Genomic DNA, 21,654 nt, shown 5'->3' with positions numbered 1-21,654 from the left:
CTAGAACTTAAAGTATAATAATAATAATAAATAAATTTAAAAAAAAAAGAAAAAAAATATTGGATATAAAAATCCTTAACAAATGTTAGGTCATAGAATTAAAAATACATAAAAGGAATTATCCACCACGACTTTAGGGAATTATTCCAGAGATTTGAGGCTGGCTCAGTACTGGAAAGTCAATCTTTGTAATTCATCATTTTAACAGAATAAAGAAGAAAAATTACATGATCATATTAATCAATGAAGAGAAAGCATTTGACAGATTTCATCACCCATTTTCATGATAAAAATTTTCAGAAAAATAGGAATGGAGGGAAACTTCTACAGCTTGATAAAGAGCAGCTACAAAAACCTACAGCTAACATAGTATTTAATGGTGAAAGCCTGATTGTTTCCCCACACCACTCTTATTCAACATAGTGCTGGAAATTCTAGGCGGTGCACTAAGGCAAGAAAGGGAAAGAAAAGCTTGCAGACCAGCAAAGAAGCAATACAGCTGCCCCTATGTGCAGATGACATGATTGTCTACATAGAAAACTCTGAGGAATCAGCCAGGTGCAGTGTCTCATGCCTGTAAGCCCAGCACTTTGGGAGGCCAAGGCAGGCAGCTTGCTTGAGCCCAAGAGTTTGAGACGAGCTGGGGCAACATGACAAAATCCCATCTCTACAAAAAATACAAAAATTAGCTGGGCATGGTGGTATGTGCCTGTAGTCCCATGGCCTTAGGGCTTTCTGGGAGGCTGAGGTGGGAGGATCACCTGAACCTGGGAGTTTGAGGCTGCAGTGAGCCGTGATCATGCCACTGCACTCCAGCCTAGACAACAGTGAGATCCCCATGTCAATAAATAAATAAATAAATAAGTTCTGAGGAATCTGTACAAGAATAATCTCACAGAACTAATAACTGAGCTCAGTAAAGTGACAGGATACAAAATAAACATGAATAATTCATTGTATTTCTATGTATCTATAGATGAACATGTACTGAAATATATACTGAAATTAAAACTGTATCATTTATAATTGCTTAAAACTGAAATAATTAAGTGTAAATCTAACAAAGCATGTGTAAGAGTTAGATGCTGAGGACTACAAAATGCTGATAAAAGAAATAAAAGTGATCTAAGTAAATAGAGGGATTCCCTATTTATAGATTGGAAGAATCAGGATAGTAAACCTGTCATTTCTCCTCAAATTGATACACAGATTTAAGCAATTCCTGTCAAATTTCCAGCAAGGCTTTTTTTGTACATGTAAACAGGAGTATTCTAAAGTTTGTATGGAAATGCAAAGGAAGTAGAATAGCTAAAATAATTTTGGATAAGAAAAATGAAATGGGAGAAATCAGTTTAGCTGACTTCCTGACTTACTGTGTTACAGTCATTAAGATTGTGTGGTCTTGGTGGATGCATAGGCCTATAGATCAATGGGACAGAGTAGAAAACCCACAAATGGACTCCTACAGATATGCAAAACTGATTTTTTTAATAAAAATCCAAAAAGTATTCAATGGTGTAGGATGGCCTTTTCAAACAATTGCTGCTGAATCAATTGTACATCCCTTAGCCAAAAAAAGAACCCTGACCTAAGTCTTGCATCCTATAAAAAATGACTTAAAATAATAGTTTGTAGACAAATGTAAAATATAAAACTATGAAACTTGTAGAAAAAAATAGGAGATCTTTGGGATTTAGGGCTAGGCAAAGCATTCTTAGACTTGACACCAAAAGCACTATTTGTACAAGGAAAAATAGGTAAATTGGACTTCATCAGAATTAACTTTTTTTCTCTTCAGAAGACCCTGTTAAGAGGATTAAATACAAGCCACAGACTCGGAGAAAATATTTTGCAAAACACATATCCAGCAAAAAATTAGTATCTAGAATACATAATGAATTTTCAAAACTCAGTATAAAAAAATCTAACTGGAAAGTGGGCAAAACCATTAATAAACATTTCACCAAATAGGATAAGTAGATGGCAAAGAAGCATATGAAAAGATGCTCAACATCATTAGCTGTTAGGGAAATGCAAATTAAAACCACCATAAAATATTACTACAGAATGGTTAAAATAAAATAATAGTGATAACACCAAATGCTAGTAAGGATGTGGAAGAGAAATAGGATCGTTGATATATTGTTTTTGGGAAGGTAAAATGGTACAGATGTCTAGAAAGCAGTTTGGTAATTAGAGAAAAATCCAAAGTATGCATGCAGTTCTGTAAGATAAAGTGTCCGGGCATGCATACAACCCAGCAATTGCATGCCTGGGTGCTTATCTTACAGAAATGAAAATTTATAATTACATTATAATTTGTACACAAAGGTCATCACAGCTTTATTAATAGAAGCCAAACTCTCTGTGGGCTTCTCACAGTGTACTCATGCCAGAGTAAACTGCAGCCTTGAACCATTGCTCAGCCGCCTTACCTGTGAGCTATGAATACTGAAGCAGGTTGCACAGTGAAAAAAACCAAAAAGCTCAAACAGGAAACACTCTGGATATCCTTCAGTGGGTTAAGAAAACTGTGGTACATCCATAGATGGAATACTAATCGCCAGTAAAAAGGAAGTAACTATTGATATATGCAACAACAATGAATCTTAAGATAATTATGCTGAAAAATCCAATTCTAAAAGATTACATACTGTGTAATTTCATTATATAACTTCTTCGAAATGACAAAATTATACAAATAAAGAATAGAATAGTGGTTTCCAGGTTTTCAGGATGGGGGTTAGGATGAGTAAGACTTTAAAGGACAAGATGGATCCCTTATGATGATGGAAATGTTTTGTAGCTTGACTGTTTCATGTCAACATGTTGTTTATGATATGGTACTATGGTTTTGCATGATATTGTCTTTGGGCTAAACTGGATAAAGGGAAGATGGGATATCTTTGTATTATTTCTTAAAACTGCATGTGAATCTACAATTATCTCAAAATAAAAAGCCTAATACCAAAATTGCGGTCCGGTCCGTGGAACAGAGAAAAAAAAAAAAAAATTTAGCCTCAGTTAAAAAGATAATTGTTACATGATGATGTATACAATAAAAAACCTTGTTGCAATTGAAATCTGAAACTGTACTGATGACTTCCATACTTTATTATGTTAAAATCTATTGTTTTATCTTGTACTTTGAATGGATCTTTTACTCGTGCATTGTTTCAAATAACATCACACATTAGTTATTTGGAAAATGTTGTTCATTCAGTTATTTAACTCTTCAAATATTGACACATTTCAGTATAATACACAATATCAAAATAGATTATTTTTAAAATTGTCAGAAAAGTTATTTAGCATTGGGAACCTTGCAAACTCATGGTAAGGGACACACGTTTTCCAAAATTCTAATTTTTGTTCAAAAGCTCAATTTTTTTCGTTGTCACAAATACACTCAGTTGTTTTGTTTGAAGTGACAAGTTTGCTTCTTTCCTTTTTAAGAAAAATCTTGCCATATACCCAAGTCTCAATAAACATGGTTTGATGTTTGTTTTCTTAAATGAAAATGGAGGCTAGTTCAGTTCACAACTCAAACAATAGCACACATGCATTTCCTCCAAACCACCATCATACTTCACCATGGCCACAGATGTATTTTGTTTGTATTTCTCATTTAATCACATTAAATATTAAGATGTTTGGAGATTTAATAAAGTTAAAAATTTTTCCTTCTTTCTGGTGGGCACTTTTAAGGTGCTGCTGTCTTGATTCATACTTTGGCACTGTGAGTTTTACCATATATATAATATATATACACACTCATATATACATATATACACATATATATGTGTGTGTATATATATACACATATGTGTGTGTGTGTGTGTGTGTGTATATATATATATTTTTTCCCCCATCAATGCAAATGTTAACATAGTGAAAAAGGCAAATAACCTTCCCCAGGGTCTCAGATTACATTTTGAAAACTGATATTCTGCCTTAGGTTTCATTTAAATGAAACTTAACTTGACCCTGAAACTAATTTGCATGTCTCTTTCCCTTAGTGAACAGAATACTGTGACCTTGGGTCATCAGTATGAACAAGAGTTATCGTATCAGCTTATAATATGCATCATGGCCTTAGGAGGTATGCAGGAACTGTTAAACATACATTAACCCAGGACGCTTCAGAGTTAGTCATTCAGTTTGCTATGCAACAGCCATTGTCCTTTCAAGTTCTGGCAGCCACTACCTCTGTTGCTTCTAATATTTTCCTAGGACTCTTCTTAGAAGTTCTGAGCATTGCTGGGAGAAGCAATTTACCATGGTTAGTCTTATTTATTAGTTTAATTTAATAAATTCTCTCCTGAAGGTGCATCTGTACTTTCCCTTGAGAGCAAATTATTGTTGTTTAGTGATAGCTTTCCTGCCCTTCCTACTTGGAGACTTGTATCTTAACTTCTAGGGCAGTAGTTTTATTCTGGTTGCTTAAGCTGCTGGAAGTGTACTCCATGGGAAAAATTACTGTACTATATGTGACATAACATTTGAATACCTGAAATCCTCTTAATGTGTAGGTGATCCTTAGAAGATTTGCCAGCTGTTTTTGGAAGAGTTTATTCATCTTTTAGTAAGGACTTCCTGGCTCTAGGTGTGTACAGCATAAAGTGATGCACTATGCCCAGCATAACAGGACAAGTGAGACCAAAAACTTAATTTTGAAGTCTTATGCTGGAAAAATTACCTGGCAACTACAAAATCTGCCTTTCTCAAAATACTGTATTCTTCTGGGAAACAGGAAACATGTGATCAAGTATATGGAATAGTTGAGGATTATATCTCTGACTAGAAATAAAAGCACTCCAGATGCAGTGACACCTTATAATAGTGAATCTTTATTTACTGGGTTTGGGTTTTCATGTATTACTCTGGAAAGTCTGTGTATCATCCACACTCCAGATGTCATTGTTAAGCATTCATTTTTAAAGCTAGAGTTATGTCTTTTTGCAGTTGATGCTTTAAAATTGAGCTCAGTTTCCTGGTGAAAGACAGATCATTTTGGGGAAAAGGCATAGTCCAATTAAATATTATTACAAGTAAATAAAAATATTAAAGAAAACATAATTATCAATATTGTGGCAAAACATAATTATCAATAATACTGTGGCTTCATAAAGCTATTATTTTAAAATCTTACCACATTTTCTTCAAGATCTTGTCATGAATACCTGATTATTATTTTTTCGTATGTAACTATTAAAAATTTTTTCTTTTTACTGTTTTATTATTATTTTATTTTATTTTTTGTTTTTTGAGGTGGAATCTCACTGCAATGCCCAGGCTGGAATGCAATGGTGTGATCTCAGCTCACTGCAACCTCTGCCTCCTGAGTTCAAGCTATTCTCCTGCCTCAACCTCCCAAGTAGCTGGGACTACAGGCATATGCCACCATGCCCAACTAATTTTTATATTTTTAGTAGAGATGGGGTTTCACCATATTGGCCAGGCTGGTCTCAAACTTCTGACCTCAAGTGATCCACCCGCCTGGGCCTCCCGAAGTGCTGGGATTACAGGCATGAGTCACTGTGCCCAGCTTATTGTTTTATAATAGTTTTATTTTTAAAAATAGTTTTAGACTTACAGAAAACCTACAAAGACAGTATGGCAGTTTCCCATACATACCATACTGTGTTTCTCCTATTATTAACATAGTAATGGTGGATTGAATAGTTGTCTCCAAAAGATATGTCCAAGTCCTAACCCATGGCACCTGTGAGTGTGACCTTATTTAGAAATAGAATCTTTGTAGATGTAGTTAAGGATCTTGAGATGAGATCATCCATAGGGTGGGCCTTGAATCCCGTAACCTTATAAAAGGCGAATGCCATGTGAACACACACAGAGACACTCAGAGAAGAAGGCCATGTGCTGGTGGAGACAGAAACTGGAGTGATGCTGCTGCAGGCAAAAGAATGCCAAGGATTGCCAGCAACCCCTGAAGCTGGGAAGAGCAAGGAGGAATTCCTCCCTAAAGTCTTCAGAGGGAGCATGGCCCTCCCTTCACCTTGAATCCTGAACTGTGAGAGAATGTTTGTTGTTTTAAGCCAAGCAGTGGTAATTTGTTATGGCTGCCCTCGGGAATTTATATGACATATTACAGTAGTATGGTGCATTTGTTAAAATTAATGAACCAATGTTGATACATTATTGTTAACTAAGATCCACATTTCATTCAGATTTCCTTAGTTTTTATGTAATGTCCTCTTTCTGTTTCAGGATCTCATCCAGGATACCATATTTACATTTAGTTATCAAGTCCGTCTTAGGCTCCTCTTGGCTGTGATACTTTCTCAGACTTTCCTTGTTTTTGATGGCTTTGACAATTTTGAGGAGTTCTGGTCAGGTATTTTGTAGAATGTCTCCCATTTGGGATTTGCTTGATCTCCTCCCCTCCCTTCCTTTCCTTAGAGACAGGGTCTTGCTCTGTTGCCCAGGTTGGAGTGCAGTGACATGATCGTGGCTGACTACAGCCTTGACCTGCAGGGCTCAAGTGATCCTCCCACTTCAGCCTCCTGAGTAGCTAGGACTACAGGCACATGCCACTATACCTGGCTAATTTTTAAGATTTTTTGTAGGGTCTTACTTGCTTAAGCCAGTCTTGAACTTCTGGCCTCAAGTGGTCCTCCAGCCTTGGCCTCCCAAAGTTCTGGGACAGGTGTGAGCCACTACACCCAGCCATGATGTTTCTCAGATTTGATGGGATTATGTGATTTTCTGAGGAAGACCACTGAGGTAAAAAGTGCCGTTTTCATCAGGTATCAGGGGTATGTACTATGGACATGATTTATCAATGTTGATGTTAACCTCCATCACCTGGCTAGGTAGTGTTTACCAGGTTTCTTCATTTAAAGTCTCTCTTTGTTTCCCTTCCCATATTATTCTCTTCAGAAGAAAGTCACCATGCACAGCCACACCTAAGAAGTGGGGAGTTATGCTCCATCTCCTTGAGGGTAGAGTGTCTACAAAAATTTATTAGAATTCTTCTGTATAGGAAGTGTGTCTATTCTTCTCATTTATTTATTTACTCAGTCATTTATTTATGTCAGTATAATTTGAGAATATTTACATTATACTTTGAGTTGTAATCCAATATTACATTATTATTATTAGTTTTGATAAAATTTTTTGATCTTTGGCCATTGGGAACTCCTTCAGTTGGCTCCTATGTCTCTTTTGACACCCTATCATTGTGGGATTTTTTAAATAACACTTTCTTAATTTTTGGCAGTATTAGATATTCTAGGTTCATCTTGTATATTTCCTGCCCTAGTCCTAGAATCAGCCATTTCAACAAGGAGTCCTAGGTCTCTTTATTGGGGAATATAATTAAAAACTAAGATCCAGGCAGTAGGTGTACTTGTTTCTACTGGGCATTGTTGCTTCCAGGTCTTGTCAGCTGTCAAAGCAAGGAAATATATGTGTGTACACAAACTTGTATAAATAAATACATGTATCAATACATATTTCTATATGTAAATATCTGTATCTATAGTAAGCTAAATATGAGTTCTTACTGATGCATCCAACTCTAATCCATTACCTCATGGGTCGTTCTAGTTTCCTTCCTTTTTTTCTACTCCACTTGTACTCCAGCAGTGACAAACCAGTCTTTCGTAATTCTCCCTCAATTTATTAAATTTTTCAATTCCAGTACACATGCATAGAAGTATCAGAATTGTTAATTCATAATCATGTGGAATACAACTTTATTACCTAATGTGTAACACTATGTGCACAGTTCCTTTTGCCTTAAGTTTTATGTCCTCATTTCCAACATAACTGAGGTCAACAACTTTTCCCCCCACCCCTTTGGGTGAGATTGTTTCATATGTTTGTAATATAGTTAGACTGTTTTATTACATTCTGCATTCCATCCTGGGATTCCTCCTGACCTCCTAAATGATTTTTAAAAATTCATATTAAAGAAGAGATCAGGCATATTTAGAGTGGTATGGCCGTAGGCATCAATTTGCATTGCATTAAAATTCAACTCTTATGCTTCAAAGTTCAGTGGGTTTTTAAAAATGTATAATGTCATGTAGCCACAATTCTACAGAATACTTTCACATCGCTAAAAATATCCCCTAGGCCTGATTAATTTTTATTTGGAAAAGAAATACAGAAACCAAACTAGCAAACACCTGAGAATATGTTAGTAAGATTTTGGAAATGTTAACATTTTGTCATACTTGTTTCATTTTTTTTTAAATAAAATTTTAAAAATTATTAAATTAAGGCCTTTTGTACTTCTTAATTCCATTTCTCTTCCTCCCTACCCAGCAGTTACTGGTATAATTATAGTAGTTTTTCCATTCCATGAGTTTATACTTTACTAGATGTATTCGTGAGCCTAACCAATAAATAATACTTTTTTTGTGTGTTTTCTGGATACATTTATATAAATGACATGGTTTTATATGATTCTTTCTAAAACTTGCTTATTTTCTTCTCAATACCATGCTTCTAAGATCCACCTCTAGATCATAATTTTTGTGTTTTAATGTGTTTTATGGTGTTTATGAGTATACCACATTTTATTTATGTTACTCTGTTAATGGCTATTTAGATTGGGTTTAATTTTTTTATTTCACATGCTCTGTGAATATCCCATACACATTTTCCCATGCATGTGTGAAAGAATTTGCCTAGACTATATAGCTGGAAGTTAAATTCCAGGAAGATGTGGCATGTACACTTTCTACTCTACTAGATATGGCCAATTGGCCTCCAGTGTGTTCTACAAATTTCCCCAAGTCCTTAGGGTCAGTTGGTAATGCAGACTTTTACATTGTTACTAACCTGATGGCTTTAAAAAAATTCTTTACCAGATTTTCAGAAGCTATGGAACCAAAAATTCTCAGCAACTAAAAATAATTTTGACAGGAGATTGAGTGTTTACTCTTGGGGCCATTTCGTACCATTTCTAATAACCTTTTATGTTGTTTTCAAAGATGTGTGCTTATCCAGAATTCACGAAGTTGTTTTGGAATACAGCTGCACCTAAATTCTCTGTTCCAGAATCTGTCATGAAGGAAACTCTATATCCAAAATATGAGGTAACATACCAAATGGGTTTTCTCTTTTATTGTTGTTGTTATTATTTAATAATTAAATTGTATAATTGGCTGTGACATTAAATTTTACTGGACATTTATATAAATTACCAGACAGTTATTGCCATAATTAGGATTAATTGGATATCACTATAGAAATTATTTATATATGTAAATAATTATATGTATGTATAGAATTATATACCTACACACTTATGAATTTATAATTTTATTATATGTATATGTTCTATATATATAATATATAATACATATAATAATACATATACATAAAATATGTTCTATACATATACACACACATATATAATTTTTTTTGAGATGGAATTTTGCTCTTGTTGCCCAGGCTGGAGGGCAATGGTGCAATCTTGACTAACCGCAACCTCTGCCCCACCGGGTTCAAGCAATTCTCCTGCCTCCGCCTCCTGAGTAGCTAGGATTACAGGCTTGCGGCACCACACCTGGCTAAATTTGTATTTTTAGTGGAGACGGGGTTTCTCCATGTTGGTGAGGCTGATCTCGAACTCCTGACCTCAGGTGATCCACCCACCTTGGCCTCCCAAAGTGCTGGGATTACAGGGATGAGCCACCATGCCCATCCATAATTTTATATATTTAATGTATATTTAAAAAATGTTATACTTATCCATGTGACTTTAGCTAGTTAAGAAGAATATTCTGTTTTCTTTTTGAAAGAATGTTTTATTTGATTGAGAGTTCAAGATATAAAGCTACTTGAGTTGTTTAGAGATCTTCATGGTATTTTCATTTGTTTTTAAAATCACATTTTAAATTAAATTAATATTAAAAACATTTAATAATACCCAAATGTGGTAATCTTTTTCCTTCCCTTAAAGAAGAATGATTACTCTCATTTTATGTTATACTGATCATTTTAAAAATTAGAAAAATAAGGAGAAATAAAACAAAATAACCTATTATTCTTCTCCCACAGAGAATTGCTGCCCACTTTTTGGTTCATTTTCTTTGGTTTGTAAAAATTCTTCTCCTTTTTCCTCCTCCTGTTTTCTGCTTTTTCCTTTTTTTTTTCTTTTACAGTATTTCAGTGATGAGCATCATTGTACATAAATTTTTAGTGGCATTCAGGATTGTTTTATTTGCACAATGCTGTAGGCAGCTTATGAAAACACATATATCAGAAAAGGATAAAACAAAAAAGTTAAAAAAATTGTGGGGAAAACATAACATGAGTAATAGCATAATAAAGCCAGAGGTAAGGTTAATATGAAGACATTCAGTTCATGTATGCTGTTGCTTGAAATGGGGTCATCAATTTATCTCCTAGCTTCCCTGCAACCAAGGCATGGTTGGAGTCTTGTTCATATTTAACCTGTCGATACTACATGTTTAGAATGTTAATATTGAAATATCTTTGCATTTCTTGGATTCCTTGTTCATAGTGTATTATTGTTAAATATTATGTTGAATTCTGTTAGGCCATATTTTATTTTTAATTTTAAATATATACTCATGGGTGAAATATCTGTGTAGTGTATTTTTTTTTCCTTTGTTGGACGTTGCTATCAGAGCTATTCTTGCTTTATAAGGTTAACTGGATAGCATTTCATCATTTTTAATATTCTGAAATTGATATGGCATAGGAATAATCTTGAAAAGTTGGAAGAATTCACTGTTCAGACTCATCTGAGCCATTTGGTAAGGTAATTGTTTGATAATTAAAAATTTTTCTTTTCTAATTCTTAGCTTATTCATATTTACTATTTTTCTTGTCAATTGGCAACATATTCCTACAGAAAGCTATGTATTTAGTTGAAATTTATAAGTTATATGCATAGAGTTGCATATATTTTGTCAGTTTTAATATTCATTTCTAATATTGCATCATTTTCTTTTTCCTTTCTGATGGTGTTTCTGATTTTTTTTCTTAGAATAGAATTTTTAGAAAGTAGTTTTTTTCGGCCGGGCGCGGTGGCTCAAGCCTGTAATCCCAGCACTTTGGGAGGCCGAGGCGGGTGGATCACGAGGTCAGGAGATGGAGACTATCCTGGCTAACATGGTGAAACCCCGTCTCTACTAAAAATACAAAAAACTAGCCCGGCGTGGTGGTGGGCGCCTGTAGTCTCAGCTACTTGGGAGGCTGAGGCGGCAGAATGGCGTGAACCCGGGAGGCGGAGCTTGCAGTGAGTCGAGATCACGCCACTGCACTCCAGCCTGGGAGACACAGCGAGACTCCGTCTCAAAAAAAAAAAAAAAAAAAAAAAAAAAAAAGAAAGTAGTTTTTTTCTTGTTTCATTTGTTTTTAAATTAAATGCTTTCTCTATATGTGTCAGACTACTATACTCATACCAGTATGACACCATCCCTTTTATTTTATTTTTTTAGAAAGATATGTAATACATAGTTCCCCGGCTGTTACATATCATGGCCAGTCAACCAGGAAAACACATGAGTTTAACCCACCGTCTTTGACCAAAACCCTTTTGGATTAAATATTAATTCAGTGTTGTTACTTCTCCTTTCAAACATATCTTTGGTTATTGGCTTTCTGCTTTCCATAGAATGTTGACATTCTATGTTGGCATTTTTCAATTTTTTTTTTTTTTTTTTTTTTTTTTTTTTTTGAGACAGAGTCTTACTCTATCACCAGGCTGGAGTGCAGTGGTGCAATCTTGGCTCACTGCAACCTCTGCCTCTTAGGTTCAAGCAATTCCCCTGCCTCAGCCTCCTGAGTAGCTGGGACTACAGGCGCGCACCACCACGCCTGGCTAATTTTTTGTATTTTTAGTAGAGATGGGGTTTCACCATTTTAACCAGGATGGTCTCCACCTCCTGACCTTGTGATCTGCCCACCTTGGCCTCCCAAAGTGCTGGGATTATAGGTGTGAGCCACCACACCCAGACTCTAATTTCTTTTGCTGAAAACTTAATTAATTTCTTCATATTTCTTCTTTTTTTTAAAAAAGTAATTTATGAGTTTTCTTCTGTGTACTTGACCTTATTTCAAACCTTTTCATTTGCAGTGTCTTTATTTATTTTCAAAGTAATTTCTATTGCAATTTTCCTTTTCTTTTTGATACACCATAGTGTTTAAACATTTTTTAAAAGCTTGTTGGAATTATTTAAAATTTTATTTTAAAACCTTATTAGTGTAAGAAATATATTCTTCAAAATACCAGTTTCTTGGAATTTATGGATATTTGCTTTTTTGTACTAGATATCCCAATATCTCTCAGTTAATTCAGTGGTATTATTTGTTATCATTTTTATATTGTGGCCAGACTAAGCAGAGCATACCTTTGGAATCAGATAGTCTCGAATCTGATATCCACTTACTTTCTGGGTAACCTTGTACTATTATTTTAACTTCATGAAGCCTCTTTTTTTTGTTTGCACAGTGTGTTTTTTGAGGATTTAATGAGAGACTATATGGTGCATTGCTCGATAAGTAGTAGGTGCTCAAATAATAATAGACTTAGCTATTATATTATAATATTATTACATTTAATGTGGTATATTTATTTCATTTGATCTTATAAAGACTTTAATTAAATACGGATTTTCAATGAAGTTATGTTTTGTCAGTTTTTCCATATGTTAGCCGGGCGTGGTGGCTCATGCCTGTAATCTCAGCACTTTGGGAGGCTGAGGTGGGTGGATCACTTGAGGCCAGGAGTTGGAGACCAACCTGGCCAACATGATGAAACCCTATCACTACCAAAAATACAAAAAAAAAAAAAAAAAAAAAAAAAAAAAAAAAAAAAAAAATTTCCACGTGTTACTAACAGTTTTACTTTCTGTGATTAGAAGATGTTTTGTCTTTATTATGAATTTTGTCTCTTATTGATTTGAAATGATCCAGTTTGGCCTATTCAGTGTTTGAATTCTACTCTAGTATGTCTAGCCCTGTGTTCTTTTCTCTGTGTTCAGAAATATTTTTATGTTAATACTTTTTGTTGTTTTTGTTTTGTTTTGTTTAGTTGTGCCATATAAGTAACATATGGTGTTTTGGTCCTACTATTATTATTTCATTTTGTGATTTCTGTTTTTTTAAAATTTCTGTTCTCTTTTGTTAACTCCCTACTGTCTGTGCTGTTTTCAGAGTGGCAAAGGCTATTACAATTGCTTCAGAAATCACACTAGTAGTATATTAATGCTTTCTTGTAGTAAAAATTCAAACAATAAAGATGAATATGACATAAAGAGCATTCCCCCTCCTTAATGCTGTCCTTCTCCAGTTCTCTTCTCCCTGAAGTTGGCCGTTGTTAAATGCATTTTGTGTATCCATTCAGACATTTTCATTGTCATTTATGTCATGCAGGTATGTGCAAATGAATACTTTTACATATATGCATTTGTAATTTATGTTATTCTACATCTTAATTTTTTTCACTTAAAATACTTGAATATATATCTTTGCACACACATGTGTATTTCTCTGTTTGGAATTCCTAGTCAAAGTGTATGTATATTTCAAATCTTAGAAGACTATATATATTTGCATTTTTTTAATAATGCAGTCTAACCTTTTCATTTACTTGAGAAAATACATATTGTTTTTGAAAAATATGTCATGAGCTAGAAGGAGAAAGTTAATAATATAAAGTATATGAAAAGATTACCTTAATGCAAAAGATTGGTGAATATTAATTTGCATAAGTCAATGTGGCATCCATGAAAATATGATGCTCACAATCTGCTTCAAGAAAATCTGCTGAGGGGGCATACTTGACTGGCGGCCTCCAGCTGCTGTCCTGTAGACCTAACATGGCATTTGCTCCAAGGCCATGCTTCCTTGGGGCTGCTCCCAGCCAGGGACTGAGCACAAGGTGGTTGCTAGAGCAGATGCATTCCTGCTTGATTGTGATTGCTTTCATGGGCAATTTTGGCTCAGGGACTTTTCATCTGCCTGATTGAATCTTTCTTAGGACTGTTCCGTGGTCTGAAGCTCTTCCTACCTAATCCTTCCTTTCTCATCCCCTTTCACAGATGTCAAATCTGCATAGTGTTCTGAAGGCTCCCCCTGCCTATTCCTGTACCTTCTTTTTATCCTATACTGTTGATGTCTACTTCTACTTGAGCTGACAGAGTAGGGATTCTGTAATATGAGTGCAATGTTTTTTAAACTATATGTTTGTTTACAAAGTATGGGCATATATTTTTCTATGTATGTTTACAGGAAAGTGTGAATGTAGGGAATTGAGGGTAGGCAAAATTGTTTTAAAAGAAGTGAAATTGTAGCAGGAATAGGAAGAGTTAGTGAGAACTGGTGACCATGGAGTAACCCACTAGAAAAGTAGTATTGATACTACTACAACACCGAAAGAAAATCAGTATTGGTGGTTGTCCGCTCCTGGAGACCAGGAGAAAAAGATCCAATAGCATTTTCTGGCACAAAAAGATAGCTCAAGCTCACCCGACATTTTCATTTCACCAAAACTGGCATTGACTCTTTCTTCAAAGACTCCTGGTTCTGATGAATGGGAAATGATATTTAGATGCACAGATCTATGTGCTCATATTTTTAAAAAGCAAATTTAACTTATTTTTTTTGTTTGATGCTGCCTTTTTTATTTTCACCTGTTATTCCTTTTCTTAAACTTATATTTTTCAGTTGTTCTTTTTTAAATAAAATTCAGTAGTCTGGATACAATATACTCATGATTTTACATTTTCATGGTTATTTAAAAATATCTGGCATGTATTTAAACACATCAAGAGTCAATCAGAATCTATATCCTTTCTATGAAGGATTAAGACTTTAAAATGTTTCACTTTACTCCCATCTGCCATCTGCCACATTTGAGACCATTAAATATTTTTGATCCTGATAATTTCAGTGTTCACTCTGTGCATCAACAATTACATAGATTTAGCTGTTTTTCTGACTTAATTTTCTTTCCACAATTTCTTGTCTTATATCATTTCCTTTCTTCTAATCATTTTTGTTTTCCTGATTATATTTTTGACTAATTCTTTCCAGAAAGATTTGTGGGTGGTAAATTTTGGAGTACTTGTATTTGTGGATGTATATTTATTTTCCTGTGCCTCTTGCATTCCAATTTGATGTGGCATAAAATTCTATTGTTCTCATTACTTGCCAGGCAGCATCCAGTGTTGATAATAAGTATTCAGACACTGTAGTTCTCATTCATCCCACTTGGAACTTCTTGGTCTTGTTTAAAATGAAGACGTGAGTCTTTTTACATGTCATTTTTTCATTCATTCATCAGATAAATACATGCCAGTCACCTCTATGTTTGAGTCACTGTTCTAGAGGCTGGAGCTGCAGCAATGAAAATTCAAGGTCACTAATTTCATGGAGCTTACATTTTGGTGTGAGGTACAGATACAGTAAACATGTACAGTGGATTCTTGTCATTTGTGGTAGTTATGTTCCATAAAGTCACCTCAAGCACTGAATTACTTGATATTGAACTGTTGCCCTTAGGGGAAGTAGAAGGCGAGGGTCCTGTGAGCCTCTGGTTTTCATCAGCTGATCAATACATAACCTTGCTTTATGAGGTTTTCTATTTAAAGACACCTTATTTAATATATATTTTTGATTCATTACCACTGAAGTCATAGCCGACAGCACTATAACTCACGCCTGAAAGAAGCTTATGTAACACATTTATTTTCTCTGTAATGTACATTGCAGGCTTCTTGCACTTAGGAACGCTAGCCAGCACTTCAGCACTATACTGGGGACCATTTTAAAGAGCAAAATCACAAATCAAAAGCACAAAAATGTGAAAAACACGACACTAAATAGGCCATGAAAAGGAAACTTCTTTACAGTACAAGAGCTAAAACAAGAAGGCAGAATGACATTTTGTTCAACCTCAGCTGGGTGTTTAAATCTGCCACTGTGGTGTAGATTTGTCTATATTTTTCTGTAATATTGTCAATTTTTACTTTATATATTTTGGGGCCATGTTATTAGATGCATACAAATGAAGAATTGTTAAACATTGTTTGTGAGTCAAAACTTTCAGTAATGAACTGAGCTACTTTATTTTAGTAAACACTTTTACCTTAGAGTCTATCTTTATTATTAATGCATTGATAACAATTTTCCTTTATTAAATATTTGTTCCCTTACACATAACCTTTCTGTATTCTTATATTTTAGATGTGTCTTTTGTAAACAACATGTGATTAGAGGAAAACAATTAAATAGATTTGGATTTTTTTTTGTTTTTTAATTGGGCCTATTTAAAATTTACGTCCACTTTTCATTGTTATTTTTATTTTCTTACCCATTGTATGCTTAATTTTTGCCAATTATTTGGGTGTATTGTGTTTTATCATTTCTGTTGTAAAAGTTATATATAATTGATCCTTGAACAATGTGAGGGTTGGGGGTGCCAATCCCTGCACCGTTGAAAGTTCATGTGTAGCTTTCAACTTTCCAAAAACTTAACTACAAATAGCTTATTGTTTACTGGAAGCATTACTGATAAACAGTCAATTAACACATATTTTATATGTTATATGTATTATGTACTGCATTCTTACAATGAAGTAAGCTAGAAAAAAGAAAATGGTATTAAGAAGATTATAAGGAAGAGAAAATATATTTACTGTTAGTTAAGTGGAAGTAGATGATCATAAAGGTCTTCACTTTGTTGTCTTTATACTGATTAGGCTGAGGCAGAGGAAGAAGAGAGGTTGTTTTTGCTGTTACAGGGGTAGCAGAGGCAGAAGGAAATCTGTAAATAAGTAGATTTTCTGAACCCGTGAAGTTCAAACCCATGTTATTCAAGGGTCAACAGTATGTTTTTCTTATTCCTGTGGCAGTTTCCCTAGAATATGCATCTTTAACTTATTGCTATCTAATATACATTAATACCTTTATACTCCTCCAGGAAAATACAGTGACTTCAGAATCCTTTGATTCCGTTTACCCTTTCTTGACTTATGCTCTTACTTTGATCCTTAGCTTTTAAAGTCCAAACTAAATTTTCATTTTATGTAATATACCTTAAATTTTACCCATATATTTATCTCTTTTTTTTTGCTTTTCTTTTTTTTTCCTCGCATCTCAGACACTTATATCTGGAATCATTTTACCCTCTGCTTAAATTGTATCCTATAGAATTTCTTTTAAGAGGAGGGGTAGAAGGTCTGCAGTTGGTGAAATCCCTGGTTTTTCTTAGTTTCAAAATGTCTTCATATTGTTTCATTCTTGAGGAATATTTTATCTGAGTATAATATATTGGCAGATGTTTTAACACAATAGTGATGTTCCATTATTTTCTGGCATTCATTATTGCTGTTGAGAAGTAAGTCTTAAATGTAAAGACTTTGAAGCTAATGCATTTTCTGCTTCTACTAAACCTGGCCGGTTTTAAGTTTTTCATTTGCATTTCCTATAGTTTCACTATGATGTGTCTAGGTGTATATTTCTTTTTATTTATCATATATTGAAATCCTTTGAGTTTGTAGTTGACATCTTTCATTAGCTATGGAAAATTTTTAGTAATCTCTATCCATTCTCTATTTCATTTTCTAGGATTTTAATCACATGTATTAGGTACCTTTTTTTTTTCCTCTCTTGTGCTTGGTATTGGATTCTGGACAATTTCTTCTAACCTATGTTATCGGTGAGGTCCACGAATTTCTCTCTTTAGTTGTGTATAATATACTGTTAAACTTGTTTTTTATATGGTTCTTTTTAGTATTTCTATTTTTCCTTAAATCTGTTATGTTATGGTGTTTCGTTTGTTTGTATACCTGTCTGTCTTTACATGTTTGCTTATCATTGTATTTAAAACATGATTTTAAGGAAACATTTGAGACTTAGAATGGCATTATGGCATTTTCTTGCTCCAAAGGACATTTTTGTTAGAACCTGAGGTCTTTACCATTTAGAAACAGCTTTAATCTAAAGTTGAGGCTTGAGTTTCTCTGACTACCCTCGTGATAGAGCCCAGATTGAAAGTCCACAAAAAAGTTGATTATTTCCACCCACTTTTAATCTGAGGGTGTACCCCTGTGGTATTCCAGTTTATATATAATTGGGATGTGTTATCAGGCTCCACATCTCAGGTAGATTCTGGACTTTGATTTTTGTCACCCTTGCCCCAAGAAATTGCCAACTCTGCAACTCAGAGTTATAGTTGTTTTGGCAAACATTCTGAGAACAAAGCATCTTTGAATAGTAGGCTTACTTTTTCTGGTCCTTGTTTTTTTCTCAGATTTTGGCTCATCTTTTCATTTTGCTAGCTCTCTGATGGTTTGACCATTGTGTTTCAAATTGTATGTAGCTCTCAGTTGTCCTCAGCAGAGTTCCTAATGTTACATAATTAGAAGCAGAAGTCATTATTGACTTTTAAAGAAACTGTTTCCATTTCTCTTTGCATCCCAGCTTTTATTGCATGCATACCAATTTCAACAATATCTTTGGGGTAGAGTAGGGGGACTTTTTTTTTTCCATTGGATATCACATAAGCAACACTGTAAGTGCCCTCTCAAGATACCTTAGTTTGGGCTTTATTTTGACAGTTTCCAAGGCTCCAGCATATAGGTTCCTTTTTAAAAATAAGTAACCATTGATTGTTAATAAGTTCCGAAGTTTTGATATCTATGAAGCATGGTACTAAGGTTGTTGTCCTTATTTTTGTTAAAAGCATTCTTTTAAATATGTAATATCTGCTATTCCATCATATTTCAATATCTTGTGTAAGCATATGACAAAATGGTTTGAAAATACCTGGTATACCATGTAGTTTGTTTTTAAAGAATAATGATGAAGGTGACCAGTATCTTTCTATTATGTCCGGTAATTATCTTACCATACATTGTACTATCACTACTTTCTGAAAATATAACTTGAGAGGATTTTTAGCAAAAATTCAATGCTTGGTGATTCCTAAGTTACCCATAGCCTTCTCCATTGTCAGTAATAATTACATAATATTTTTAAAATCTGACTTTTTGTTCAATAAATATTAAAAAAATTTTAATGTTAGTGTTCAAGACCTAACAGTTTCAAAAAACAAAGTAGTAGTATGATTTAATTAATCATTAATCCACCCAGCTGTCAAATTTAGGTCTTCTAGGTTTCTGCATATCCAAACCACTGATTACAAGATAGAGAAGTAGCACATTTAATAATAACATTAATTATTGTGGCAGTTTACTCTTACAACAATAAATATATCTACATACTTAACCGATAGAATTCAAAGCATAAAGCACTTAAGGCAAATTTCATTCCAGTTTACATTTAGAATGATTGTTTGTATTTAAAAATGAATGTTCATATGTTGACAAGCAAACTAGATAATGTTTTGTTCATAATCCTAATATTAATATGCTACATAAATTCAATGTTAACCTGTGAGATCATAGGATCATCGATCACTCCTAAGATTAAGGATGTCAGAAATAATGTAGAAGTAACCATTTTGCTAAATGCCAACACTGAAGCCAAATTGCAGGTTTTAGCCAAATATTATGGCTGTAGCTGGACTTTGATGCATCTCTGGTGTTTTCTAGAATTACACTACTTTCATATGTTTTCTCTTTTGTTAATAATGTTGTACTGTGAAGTAACAGTCATCGTAGGCTTTTAAAAAGTATTCCAAAACATAATTTAAAATTGTTATCTTTTTATCACAGAGTGTTCAAGCAAGCAGACTTTTAACTGATAAATTTTCATATAAAAGCAGTGCCATTACTTTTCGTCGACATAGCAGAACAAATTTTTGGGTATGTACAATTTTTGTTCTTAATTAAGATTGTTTAGTATATCTGCCTACAGTCCAGATATTAATTATGGTAATTCCAGAAATTATTTCTTGGATCCGGGCATGGTGGCTCATGCCTGTAAATCCCAGCATTTTGGGAGTCTGAGGTGGGCAGATCATTTGAGGCTAGGAGTTCAAGACCAGCCTGGCCAATATGGTGAAACCCCATCTCTAGTAAAAAAATGAAAAAATGAGCTGGATGTGGTGGCATGTGCCTGTATCTCAGCTACTTAAGAGGCTGAGGTGGGAAGATGGCTTGAGCATGGGAGATCAAGGGCAACAGGGGGAGACTGTCTCAAAAAAAAATTTTTTTTTCTTGGTACTTCCTCATTCTGGGAAATGGCTCAGACCATTCAGTGCTATCTTTACTGAAGATACATTTCTACTTTCTCAAATATGCTGTTTTTATGACTGTTAGAAGATGTTATTCACTAAACAATAGCAGGATATTTGTTGTGAGTTTTTCTAACACTTCTAGTTTTTTCAGTCATTCTTGCATAGGTCTTCAATATCAAAGGAACATGTATATGAGTCTTTGACTAAATGGAGAAACTGTTTGTGGCCATGAAACACAGTAAGACTGATCACTTTAAATGGTGATCAGATGCATAGTCATGACTTTTAGTATAACTAACTGCAGTGTATCCAATGACCTGACCTTTATTGGGTACAATTAGGACATGGTTTTATTTTTCTCTCACTAGTGCCTAATATAGTCCTTTTTTTTTTTTTTTTGAGACAAAATCTCACTCTGTCTACCAGGCTTGAGTATAGTGGTAAAATCGTGGCTTACTGCAGCCTGGACCTCCTGGGCTCAATGGGGTCTCACTATGTTGCCCAGACTGGTCTCAAAATTCCTAGGCTTAAGTGATCCTCCTGCCTCAGCCTCCCAAACTGTTGGGATTGCAGGTGTAAGCCACTGGATCTGGCCTAGATATTTCTTTATTACTGTTTGCATCATTATTATGCTTAAGGATATGGAACGTGCCATTTTCTTTGTATTTTGCAGTCTAGTTTAGTAGAGCTTTCCAACTCTTAATATAATAACACCAGTCTGGGTGTTATTATAGTAAGTGGTAACACTTGCGTGGTTTCCTGAACTATAAGGTTGAGATTGCTCATGATTAGAGGAGACTATCCAGGGGCTCCCACTAAAGCAGCCCCAGGGTGAAGGGGATTCATGGCTTAGCGTATCTGTCATACATTCACACACACCAGTGCCACCTACACCAGCTGGGTAGCTTTGCACTGTCCTACCTTGTACATAGCAGGTAATTGGTGTTTGTTATATCAAGTTGAATTTTAAAAAAACAAGATAGTTTTTATTATTATACACTCTTCTACATTAATTGATAGATTTTAAGTTCTCTTCCTCTGTATAAAGTCAGTGACTTCAAACTCAGTATCTGTATTTTAATTAGTATTTCTGAATTTCATTAATTTACCTAAACAGTTATTAGCCAAGGGTTATATATTTTAGCTTACCAAATAGTATTTGTGGCTAATGTATATTTTTCATTTTATTATTTCACAGTGTTTCTTATCAAGAAAATCTGCATCATTTGAAAATATCCAAAAATGGTTTAGTGCACAACCTACACAACTAAGGGTATTATAATTTTATAGTTTTTACTCTCTAGAAGAAACATGTGTATTCCTAGGAATAATAATCACCTTATGGTTTTTTTTAAAAGCATATACTTCTATATTATATTCTCTAGTCTAATTACATATTGAGTTTTATATAGTTTCTTGAGATGGGGGAGTACAGTAAGTTGCAGATGGTCAATATCTCTATTGTACTTTAGTATATAAAAGTATGTAACTGGCTAGTA

At 34.2% G+C, this 21,654-nt stretch overlaps 1 protein-coding gene across 10 annotated transcripts in view; it reads left to right on the top strand.

Moving 5' to 3' along the window:
- TTC6 (tetratricopeptide repeat domain 6) overlaps positions 1-21,654 on the top strand; it is a 244,260-nt gene that overhangs the window by 116,909 nt on the left and 105,697 nt on the right. For all 10 annotated transcript variants that reach the window (XM_050795859.1, XM_050795855.1, XM_050795856.1 and 7 more), the window contains 3 exons: positions 8,967-9,071; positions 19,692-19,781; positions 21,354-21,428. In XM_050795859.1, the coding sequence (XP_050651816.1) occupies positions 8,967-9,071; positions 19,692-19,781; positions 21,354-21,428 (270 nt within the window). The remainder of the gene's footprint in view (positions 1-8,966; positions 9,072-19,691; positions 19,782-21,353; positions 21,429-21,654) is intronic.

The sequence above is a fragment of the Macaca thibetana genome, chromosome 7 (genome assembly GCF_024542745.1).
Source record: "Macaca thibetana thibetana isolate TM-01 chromosome 7, ASM2454274v1, whole genome shotgun sequence".
Lineage (NCBI taxonomy): Eukaryota > Metazoa > Chordata > Mammalia > Primates > Cercopithecidae > Macaca > Macaca thibetana.
Note: the sequence above shows the minus strand (reverse complement) of the source record. Positions and strands in the feature narration are given on the sequence as shown.